Source organism: Littorina saxatilis, linkage group LG15 (assembly GCF_037325665.1).
Source record: "Littorina saxatilis isolate snail1 linkage group LG15, US_GU_Lsax_2.0, whole genome shotgun sequence".
NCBI lineage: Eukaryota > Metazoa > Mollusca > Gastropoda > Littorinimorpha > Littorinidae > Littorina > Littorina saxatilis.
The window spans coordinates 17,132,281-17,144,425 of record NC_090259.1 but is presented as its reverse complement, the minus strand read 5'-3'; the positions used below and the strand labels follow the sequence as shown (position 1 = coordinate 17,144,425).

The following is a 12,145-nucleotide window of genomic DNA, read 5'->3' as shown; positions in this document are numbered from 1 at the left end:
TCGTGAATTACCAAGCGGCTGCAAATACCCACTCGTGGTTTATTTTCCAGTAATCAACTCGTGGTCATTGTTTAAGCTCTATATAATATTTATGGTATTAGCGATTAAGAGATAGAGAGGGAGAGAGGGAGGGTGGGAGGGGGAGAGTGAGAGAGAGGGGGAGAGAGAGAGGGGGAGAGTGAGAGAGAGGGGGAGAGTGAGAGAGAGAGAGAGAGAGAGAGAGAGAGAGAGAGAGAGAGAGAGAGAGAGAGAGAGAGAGAGAGAGAGAGAGAGAGACAGACGAGTAGACGTATCGATTGTGCTTTCACTTTACATGTTTATCTGTTCGAAACGGCCGGACTGTCCAATAAATTCCTGTACTGTTAAAAAGATTTTTTTGTTAATTTTTGTTTGCAAGGAGGGGTTTCCATGCAGTAGAATATCTGTGTGTATGAGGTTGTTGGTTAGTTTGTTGATTGTGTTGTTTCTTGCAGCTAAGTGTAAACGGCATTCTAGTAAAAAGTGTGTTGCAGTTTCTGTTCCATCACCACAGTCGCATACGCTGTTTTCCGCAAGGTGTCGCTCAACTAAGTCTTTCTTTAGATCACTAATTTTAAGTCTCATTTTTGTGTGAATTATTTGTGTTTGTCGACTGCCACTGTAGAAGTAAACGGGAATTTGTGTGTCGTCTTTTGTTAAGTAATGTTTAAATTCCCCGAGGGAGTCGGTTAACTGTATTTGTTCAGGTAGTTGGTTCCAGAGTACTGTTGTCGAAGAAAAAAAGGATGTTTTGTACGTTTCTGTTCGATGTGGGGGTATACTTCGTTCTAAGGGGCGGCGTCTGTGGTAGGTGTTGTTGGCTGCTACGAGAGGTGGGAGTGCTGCTTGTAGGTATGGGGGGGTCTTGTCGTGAATAATTTTATGGAACATGGTTAGTTTATGACGGTTACGCCTTTCAGATAATGATTGGAGTCCAGATTCTCCGTAAAGCTTAAAATGACTGGTTCCGCGGACAGCTCCGATGATTGTTCGTATTGCATCTAGGTTTAACTTATTAAGCCTCATATTGATTGATTGATTGATTCATGTAGAGGCAGTACATGTCGATCTCCACTGCTCTTCTGTCCAAAGACTGTCTATTCTGACTGAATTGAACGGTGTAGGTTGGTCACGTGAGTTCGTTTTCTCGATGATTGGTTTGTGATGTTTACTCAGCCCACCCAACCATCACACCTACCAGTGGTTTAGTGCCTTTGCTTACGCGAGACGGTTATAACTGGTTATAACCGGTTTGTCAGTGATGCGTTACGCTGACTGAGAGTCTTGGCTTTGTCTGACAAAGTCGTTACACAAGCTGTTAGGTCGGTCCTTAGACGTTAGAGCGGGGTGGTCGCTACACTGGTGACAACGATATTAGGAAACACATCAGTTTAACTTCCGCCTACGGACTGGACACTGTCGACTGCGTGCCCACATGCACCGCCTTGGTCTGTCACACACACCGAACTGCCCGTGCGAAACAGGCCCACAGACCCCGGAGCACATCCTGCAGACCTGCCCGCTCCACCAGGAAGCCAGAACAGATCACTGGCCACAAGGTGCCACACTGCAGGAGCAACTCTGGGGTACCAAAGACTCCCTGATCCTGACCACTAGCTTTATTCAAGCTACAAAACTTGAAGTCTGACCTGAGGCCAAAAATCCTGGAACGCTGAAGAAGAAGAAGAAGAACATCGGTTTAAAAAAAAAGGGTCGTTGTGGCGGCGTAGTCGTTAGAGAGGGGGTCTTTGTGAGGGGTTCCACTGCATTATAATGGAAGCTTTTACTGAGTATTAGTTTTAAAACAGACGTTGATAACATGTTCTGTTTGATTAAGGGTGTTCAGCTGGTATTTCCTTGTTTTCACTACCTATTTTATTCATGTTTTTATTACTTCGTTAGTGGAAGAATTTTTTGTAATGTATGTTTGATGGTGTATGCTTTTAACTAATAATAAGACCATCACTTACTATTTACTGAAACAAAACAAGCCTCTGCATCAAATGCCTATTAAATATTAAATTCTTTATGTTTCAATAGTTTATTTGCCTTTCAGTACTATACATCTTTTTAAAATTTGTTTTAAAGTTTGTGATATTTCTTTTTACCTTCTGAAGAGGGTGCCTGTTCCTGTGCCTCATACAGCATCTCCTTCATGGCCTGTGACATAAAAAAAAGAACCATTAGTTTCTGAACCAGAAAAGAAAACCACTTGAATTTCAAATGCAGAAAAAGAAACACTTCTCTATCTCTCTCTGTCTGTCTCTTGGTAAGGTCAGATAAAATAAGCACATTTTTATGCTTATACTCTGTTAGAATTATTGTACTTATCTTGAAAAATAAAGCTCATTGCAACTCTCTCTATTTGAATTTTCTATTCTAATTCTCTCTCACTCTCTCCCTCCTTGATGCATTCATGAATAGACATGTATATATATATCAAAACACCCAGAACTATAGTTCTCAACAATGACTTTACAATACATTTGTTCAAGAGTACTTCCTGCACGCATTTTTATTTAAAAAGAATCTGAGTCAGACATCATTATAATCAGCAGTTAGTCAGGGTTTCATTTACTAATGCGCTCTGCGCCAATGACGCATTCAATCTGAAAATGTCACATCACAATTCCCTTCAGTGCGTCAAAGGGCGCATTGAGATTACGCACCACTGCGCCACCAAATGTACACTTAACATCGGATTACACACACACAGATAACACGATATAGCGGCTAATTCTCAGATGGCACCATATATTGCACCATTTTGCATCTTTGGTCAAAACGCGTACAGGCCTCTTTGGCGCTTCTTCAGTTCTTGCCTTCGATTATGTCCCATTGGAATTTGGTTGAGTGGGACAAATGTCCCATTGTCTTTTTCTTCAATCAATCAATGAGGCTTATATCGCGCATATTCCGTGGGTACAGTTCTAGGCGCTCTGCAGTGATGCCGTGTGAGATGAAATTTTATACGGCCAGTAGATTGCAGCCATGTCGGCGCATATTTACCTTTCACGGCCTTATTCCAAGTCACACGGGTATGGTAGACAATTATTAACTGTGCCTAAGCAATTTTGCCAGGAAAGACCCTTTTGTCAATCGTGGGATCTTTAACGTGCACACCCAATGTAGTATACACGGGGGGTGGTTCGGACACCGAAGAGAGTCTGCACACAAAGTTGACTCTGTGAAATAAATTTCCGCCGAACCTGGGATCGAACTCGCGCTGACAGCGGCCAACTGAATACAAATCCAGCGCGCTACCAACTGAGCTATATCCCCGCCCCTGGTAAGTATTAGTACTAGCAGTAGCACTAGCTGAGCCACCCCTCAAATCCTCGGCTTGGTGGATGCCATGCATGATTCAGCTGCATGCACTGCTTACCAGGGCCACCAAAAAAGTTCTGCTGGAAAATATAATGGTTCACCAGCAAGATCATGCATACCTCATACTGGATGTACTGCTTCCTCCATTCCGGTGTGATGTGGGCACCGAGATGCTCCGCAAACTTCATCTTGGTTGGTTATTGGACAGCTGTAACCTGGCCACACTGCGTTGCCTACACAATTATACCTGGAACACAAGTCAGACTGAGATCACTATAAACTGGTTTTGCCTGTTGTTTACACTCTCAGTACGTGTTGTGCTCATGCAGGCCTCGATCGATCAGCCTGCCCTCTCCATGCCCCCCTGCGCGACCTGACCTGGCCAGAGAGGACAACCCTCGACACAAAACTGTTGGGAACTGTGGAAGACCTGCGCCGAACCTGCGAGTTCCTACAATCAGCAGGCCTAAGATTAAAGACACAACCGTCGAACGCTGAAGAAGATCAGTCTTTGGTCTCTGACAGTGACACTGACAGTTCTAACACACACATTTTGATCTGAAGCATTATATTTTTCCTTTTGTTCTGATCGACCCCTGACCGCTTGAACATCCCACGGTCTCTCTCGGGCTCTTGCAGCTTCCGTAACAATGGAAGGATGCCTGAATTACAAGGAAAGAAGAACGCACGAAAGAAGAAATGTTCAAATGATAGTTGAGAATGATTGTCCTTGTGTGTGCTAACAAATAAACTTTAAGCGTCTAAAGTAGATTCTCTTCACAAAACGTCTTAGGAGAAAGAAATAATGTTACCTTAGAGTAGAGTGACAGTAACACGGAACTCTTAAACACGAAGCTGGGAGACAGCAACTTTTGTCTCCCTCCAACTTGTTTTCATTCCTCACTTCGCGGAAGTCGCGGTAAACGTCACGAAAAGTGAGAACCCATGTGACGTCACGGGTTACTACTCAAAGCTTTCGGGGTCACAACACGTGAATGGTTTGATTTCGTTTTCGTGAGCAGACGCAGGGTATGGTAATGTGGCGCTCTGTTAGAAATCGCGAGCTATTGTCTGGCTAACTTGTAATAGCCGTGTGTGCCTTGTGCCCGGAGAGTGAGGCAGCGATTCAGGAGATTTGTTTGTTTGCATCTCATTATGTTCGACTGATGTTGTTGATCGGTATGTGATGTGTTGTGAACATTGAAGACATCATGATCGTAGATTCTTTGAGTTGGACGTCCCGCTACGGTTTGAAAACAGATTTGAATGGTAAGCGCTTCGATTTGTATGCACGAGAGAAACTTGAATGAAAAGTGTTCATTGTCGGATCACTGCAACTGAACGGTATTGTTCTTTTTGTGCGAAGCGTGTTTGCTGGATGGGGAAAACAAAGTGGGCGTGGTCGCAAGAGGGCGGGATGGGAGAGGGAAGGAGAGAGAGAGAGAGAGAGAGAGAGAGAGAGAGAGAGAGAGAGAGAGAGAGAGAGAGACTGAGAGAGGAGAGAGACTGAGAGAGAGAGAGAGACTCTGAGAGAGAGAGAGAGGGGGAGAGAGAGAGAGGTGTTTCAAGGTTTCGAGTTTTTATTCGGCTGTAGGCCCATAGAGCGTTTAAGCTAACATGACAAACAGCTAAATACTCGGAACACAAACAAACACACGCACAATGAGAGTGCACGCAGGCACAGCAAGCAGTGATCTTAAGAGAGGGAGACACAGAGAGAAACAGACAGACAGACAGACAGACAGACAGACAGACAGACTGTGACTAGCGAAAGCAAAATAGTGATAATATAAAGATAAGATTTTTACTTCCGAGGGTTATGGTGATAGGCATACATAGTTGTCAGGTTTTTTCCCATCCGGCCCTCGCTCGAGAGGGAATATAATAATAATAATAATAAATGAGCATTTATATAGCGCAACATCATAACTTTACAATTATGCTCTTTGCGCTTGACACATTTAAAATTAAAACACAGTTATACAAGCATTTACATCTACATTCATAGTCAACAACGCTTAATTAAAAGCATACACCATCAAACATACATCACAAAAGATTCTTCCACTAACTAAGTAATAAAAACATGAATAAAATAGGTAGTAAAAAAACAAGGAAATACCAGCTAAATACCCTTAATCAAACAGAACATGTTATCAACAATGCTGAAAACAGTCCTAGATGTTTATATACATTATCACTAAAACAACAATACTCTGAGGTATACGGGTGTTACGCGTGATTGTTCTGAAAAGTGACTATTACATGATTGTTCTGAAAGTCTACTATTTATTTCATCGTAAACATGTAAGCCCTCATACGTGATTGTTCTGAAAAGTGACTATTACATGATTGTTCTGAAAGTCTACTATTTATTTCATCGTAAACATGTAAGCCCTCATACGTGATTGTTCTGAAAGCTTACTAATTTACATGATTGTTCTGAAACTCTACTAAAGGTAAACTTGCTTCACCCGTGAAATGTTGTCAGATATAGAACAATAATGTATACCCCAGCCCAACGAAGTTGGAGGGGGGTATACTGGATTCACTTTGTCCGTCTGTCTGTGTGTATGTCTGTATGTAAATGGAACAATATTTTGATACAATGATACTAAATCTTAAGTGAAATTGATATTTATACCCCCGCCCAATGAATACAAACTCAACAAGTAATACGTTTTATACATTGAACATGTCTTCTTTATTGTTCTCAACTCAAAATTCAAATTAAATGTCCAAAGACAAAAATTATTTATAATCTTCAAAAATGTAATGATTCTTCTTGAGTATTCCCAACTCAAAATTCTAATTACAGGTTTAAAGGGACACATAGAAACTTTTGATTTTCCCTCTTTGCTATGCTTAGGTGGCTAGGTCACCAAAATGGATCGAAAGGTATGGCAAAGAGGGAAAATGGAAGCTAATTTTTGCCCCTTTAAAAGACGAAAGGCACAACAAATAATTTTCACAAATGAAACTTTTAATTTTTTTTATGAACTAAAAATTCAAGGGGAGATCGAGGGGATGAGAGACGTGAGGAGATGGCCGGGGTTGCGAGATGGGTGGGGAGTCTGGGCTATAAAGTTCTTGCACGCGAGACAATATACTTCTTTTTTTGTGTGTGTGGGGGGGGGGGTATTTTGTTTATCAACTCTCTCTCTCTCTCTCTCTCTCTCTCTCTCTCTCTCTCTCTCTCTCTCTCTCTCTCTCTCTCTCTCTCTCTCTCTCTCTCTCTCTCTATCTCTCTCTCTATTTAATGTTAAATTACGAAAAATCACAGTGATGGAAGACTTCGTTTGGTTATATTTTCATTTGTCCAAAGCATCAGTGTTCATTATATCCACACAAAAACACTCAAATTAATAACACATTTACTCATGCATGTATATTCAGCATTGTTTTCACTACGTTACATATACGACGCTTTATATTTGTGTATAATATGTAATGTGTAAATATTCATATGTTGTTGTTTTTCTCTACCTTTTTTTCTACGTTAATATCCGTGTAAATATGTGATTAGATTAGTCCCCTCTCTGGGCGAGGGCTGGTTGAAAAAAAGCTCGTTGTATTGCTTATGCCACAACCCTCGAAAAATAAAATTTGATTTGATTTGATTTGATCTCTCTCTCTCTCTCTCTCTCTCTCTCTCTCTCTCTCTCTCTCTCTCTCTCTCTCTCTCTCTCTCTCTCTCTCTCTCTGTCGTGTTTTTCCTTTCGTCACTCTCAGTCGCAAAGGAGACACAACGATTTGTGTAGGTTCTGTAGATTTATTAACAGCTGGAACAACGGTGACAATATCTCTCAGCACAGTGTAAGAAAGAACAAGTGCAAGACTGGTAAAGAACAACAATACGTGTGCGCAGCCCTACTTATATAGTTAATGGACATACGAGAATATTCGGGAAACATCGACACTAATCTGGTTAGATCTACACAGTTCCGTCTGTTCGATGAGCGTCTACGCTTACGTCATGAGTGACTGCGCACTTAATCAAAGTAAGTTCTATAATGTTCTATATCCTTCCATTCGATTCCAGTGGTATCTAGCGATCTCCACAACACCTCCCCACCTAAACTGATGCTACTCCTCAAGCATCAACAGCAAAGTCTCTCTGTGGGTTTGCGTGTTCTCTTTGACCGTCTTAGATTGTCTGGTCCATACTCTGGAACGGATGGAGTACCTTTGGGTTTGGTCTGTCTCCGAGTTTGTGGCACAGTTTCCAAGATCTCCATGGGGTGATCTGTTACAAGTTCAGAAACAGTGTCCACTTCCTCACCAGGTTCATTGTCTTCCTCAGTGGTGTAGCGTGGCTGTAGCTGTTCCCAGTGTCGTCTCCATACTGGACCATGAGGAATGACCATGACGTTGAAGCAGCGAGTACCCAGAGACTTCTTGATGACTGCTGGTACCCATCGGGGTTGTTTGTCTCGGCGAGGTCCATGGTACAGAGCATACACAGGATCTCCGGCCTTGTACTGTCTGGTTACCTTGACGACAGCTTTCAAGTCTGGAGTCATCTGAGACTTGGATGCCTCCTTGGATTGCTTGCCCTGAGCGATGTGGGCTGGCGAGGGCAGCAGAGTGTCGATCCTTGTCCGTAACTGCCTGGAATTCAAGAGTTCACTCGGAGAGAAACCACAGGATGTCGGCGTTCTCCGGTACTGCATCAAGAACTCTTGAAGAGCACGCTTCGGTGGCAAAGAAGATTTTCTCAGTGCTTGTTTGAATGTCTGCACCAAACGTTCGGCGGCTCCATTGGTAGCAGGATGATATGGTGCCCCTGTCAGGTGCGTGATCCCCCGTTCCTTGCACCAGCTCTGAAATTCTTCAGAAGTGAAGGTCGGCGCGTTGTCAGTGACAAGTGTGTGAGGCAATCCAAAATGAGCAAAATCTTCTTCCAGCAGGTCTAGAGTGGCTCTAGAGGACGTGGATGACGTAGGATGAATGCATGGATACTTGGAGTAAGCATCCGTGATCACCAGCCAGTCTCTACCCATGAAGTTGATTGCATGGTCCAGGTGTAAGCGGCTCCACGGCTTTTCTGGTAGCATCCATGGGTGAACTGGAGGCTTGGATGGCTTGTTCTGATGTTCACCACACGAGTCACATCGTCGAGTAGCCATCTCAATAGCAGCATCGATACCGGGCCAGTAAACAGCAGTTCTTGCCAACTGTTTCATGCGTTCCATGCCGAAGTGTCCGAGATGCAGCAGATCAAGGATCTTGGACTGCAGGCTCTGTGGAATCACCACTCTCGATCCATGGACGAGGCATCCGTGGCAGATACTGAGAGAGTCCGACAACTTCCGGAACTTGTTGACATCTTCATTGATCTCAGCGTTCTTTGGTGGCCAGCCTTCACGGACGTAGCGCATCACAGTAGATATCACTGGATCTTTTCCTGACTCTTGACGGAGGATATTGGCATCCACAGGCTGGACTTGAAGACTGAGAACCTTGATGGCACACACCATGTCCATGTCTTCACCACTTTCCTCCCTGTCGAAGTCGATGTCATCTCCGTATGGCAAGCGACTAAGGGCATCTGCATTGCCATGATCCGCTGTTTTCCGGTACTCGATGGTGTAGTTAAACTGGTTCAGCCACAGGGCCCACCGAGCTAGTCTGTTAGCTGCGAGCAGTGGAGTCCCTTTCTTTGGTCCGAACAGTGATGTCAGCGGCTTATGATCTGTCACCAGTATGAACTGACGTCCGTAGAGATACTGGTAGAACTTCCGCAAGCCAAAGATGATGGCCAGGGCTTCCTTGTGGATTTGGCTGTAGTTCCTTTCTGCAGCCGTGAGAGTCTTGGACACGTTGGCGATTGGGCGCTCGCTTCCATCTGGATAGCGATGAAATAGGACTGCTCCAATTCCAACGTTGGACGCGTCACAAGCTAGTCCCAAAGTCTTGTTTGGATCGAAGTGTACCAGAACTTGATCCGAGGAAAGCACATTTTTCAACTGTTCAAATGCTGCCTGTTCCTCATCTCCCCACTTCCAGGGGTTCGCCTTCTTCGTCAGGCGGTAGAGCGGCTCTGCCATGCTGGCCAGGTTAGGGATGAACTTCCCGTAAAACTGAACTGAGCCCAAGAAAGACTTCAAGCTTGAGACGTCCGTAGGGGCTGGCATTTTCAAAACTGCCTCGACCTTCGATCCTTTGGAGATCCCTTCGGCCGATAAGGTATGTCCAAGGTATTCCACACTGGCTTGTGCGAACTCGCACTTTTCACGACGACATCTGAGTCCTTTGTCGTTCAGACGAGTGAGCAAACGTTCCAGGTTGCTCAGGTGGTCGTTGGCGTCCTTCCCGCTGACGAGTATATCATCTTGGAAGACGGCAACACCAGGTAGATCACAGGTCAGGTTTTCCATGATCTCTTGAAAGTAACCAGGTGCTGACTTTATCCCGAAAGGAAGTCGTTGCTGCAGGAGTACCCCACGGTGAGTGCTGAGGGCTAGCCTGCGTTGACTCTCTGGTGCCAGCTTGATCTGGTTGTAGGCATCAGCAAGATCGATCTTGGTGTATCCGAATCCACCTCCTAGCTTCTGCATCAGTTCCTCTGGGAGTGGCAATGGATGACGGTGATCTTCAAGCTGATCATTGATGCCCACTGAGTAGTCACCACAGATCCGTAGCTTGGGCTTCAGGGTGCCCGAGGTTTGTGCCTTACGAATTGGTACCACTGGCGTTCCGTATTCATTGAACTGGACTGGCTTCCAGACTCCTTTGGCGATGCCTTCTTCGTAGCCTTTGGCGAGGTCATCACGAAGAGCGAAAGGTACCGGACGTGCCTTGTGAAAAACCGGCTTCGCATCAGACTTGAACTTCACGTCCAGTTCGAAGTCCTTGAGACATCCCAATTCTTGTTTGAAGAGATTTGGGAATTTATCAGACAGTCTGTGACAATCTCGTTGCAGGGCAGCATAAGGCGCGTTGGAGGTCGCTGGATGCGTAGGTTTTGCACCCTCACTCTTTGCGTGACTCTCTATGCTCCTCAGTCCTAGAGCATTGTCCACAGAAATTCCCAGAGTCTGGATTGCGTTGCGTCCTAGCAGATTCAGATGAGGGATCTTGGTGACGATGTACGGAATTGAGCTTTGCTTACCAGTCACTGGATCCTTGGTTTGGCCCATGAAAGTTCCCAGCACGGGCAGGTCGTGCTTGCTGGCAGACTCGTAACGATGTGTGACGTCATCCAGCTTCGGTTTTCCTAGTTGTCTCCAGACCGGAAGAGAAACAAAATTTCCCGTAGTTGCGGTGTCCAGTTCCATGGTGAACTGTCGGTCCTGGATTGTTATGGGTACATCCAACCTAGGAGTATCTTGGGGAACTTCACCGAGGATCGCGTTGACAAGCTCTGCTTTCGTGACTCTCTTCACGGAAGCCTGGGAATGTCGTTCCCGATTCTGATGTTGCTTTTTTCTACAGACAGCTTCCAAATGTCCTGTGACGTCACAGTATCGGCATTTGGCGTCTTTGTAGGGGCAGTCTGTTGCTTTGTGGGCCTTTCCACATCGGTAGCACTTCCTGTCTGTGGAATTAGACTGCTTGTGGTTCTTTCGTGGACCCGTAGTCTTGTTCTGGTGGACCTTGTTGACTGGCATGGTCTTGGAACCGTAGACAGTTTCCTTGGCAACCTTCGCTGCGTCTTCAGTCTCAATCGCGACTTGGACAGCACGTGCGAAATCCAGCTCTGTGTCCTTGATCTTGAATAGAGCCTTTAAGACAGCCTCATTGTTGACAGAACATATGAATCTCTGTCTCAGAGCTTCGTCTTGTGGGTTTTTGATCGAAGGAAAGTCACAGGTAGCGGCGTCTTGGCGTATGCGCGCTGCTAACTCCTGGAGAGTTTCGCCTGGCTTCCGTTTCATGTCACTCCAGAACTTGAAACGTTCTCGCACTATGAAGAGTTTCGGGTCGAACTGTTCTTTCATGAATTTGACAATTTCGTCCATTGTCAAACTGTTGATGTCCTTGGGCGGATTTTGCTGAGTAGCCAGATTTGCCAGTTGTTTGTAGACCGTAGCAGTCTGATTCGTCAAGAAAACTTGAGCCTTGCGCTGCTCCGGCACGGAGTTGGCGACCACAAACGTGCAAAATCTTGACCAGTAGTCAGGCCACAGTTCCGATGTTGCATCAAACGCAACAAAAGATGGGATTGCAGCTGCCTGTGTAGTAATGGGAAAACGTAGATTCGAAGCACTCGGATCGTCGTAGCTTTCCTCCCTGGCAGAAGCTGCGGCACCACTGAACACTTTCATCATCATCTCCATCTGGTGCATTTGTTGCTCCATATTTTCCTTGTGCTGGCGTTGCTGTTGCTCCAACTGCTCCCTTAGAAGCGTTATCAGCTGCTCTGTTTCCGTCATTTTGCAGTAATAAGTCACTCCGAATAGACAAGGGAAGTAACTGTCGGCGACGCCAGTTGTCGTGTTTTTCCTTTCGTCACTCTCAGTCGCAAAGGAGACACAACGATTTGTGTAGGTTCTGTAGATTTATTAACAGCTGGAACAACGGTGACAATATCTCTCAGCACAGTGTAAGAAAGAACAAGTGCAAGACTGGTAAAGAACAACAATACGTGTGCGCAGCCCTACTTATATAGTTAATGGACATACGAGAATATTCGGGAAACATCGACACTAATCTGGTTAGATCTACACAGTTCCGTCTGTTCGATGAGCGTCTACGCTTACGTCATGAGTGACTGCGCACTTAATCAAAGTAAGTTCTATAATGTTCTATATCCTTCCATTCGATTCCAGTGGTATCTAGCGATCTCCACAACACT

The 12,145-nt window shown here is 44.9% G+C and overlaps 1 protein-coding gene across 1 annotated transcript in view; it reads right to left on the bottom strand.

Annotated features, from left to right (window-relative positions):
• Nucleotides 1-4,259, bottom strand: part of LOC138948692 (solute carrier family 53 member 1-like) — a 33,496-nt gene extending 29,237 nt beyond the window's left edge. Inside the window, exons 1-3 of the mRNA XM_070320286.1 lie at nucleotides 4,158-4,259; nucleotides 3,465-3,592; nucleotides 2,127-2,178 (exon numbers count right to left, since the gene is read on the bottom strand). Of these exons, the coding sequence (XP_070176387.1) occupies nucleotides 2,127-2,178; nucleotides 3,465-3,533 (121 nt within the window). The 5' untranslated portion in view covers nucleotides 3,534-3,592; nucleotides 4,158-4,259. The remainder of the gene's footprint in view (nucleotides 1-2,126; nucleotides 2,179-3,464; nucleotides 3,593-4,157) is intronic.
• Nucleotides 4,260-12,145: the final 7,886 nt, after the last annotated feature.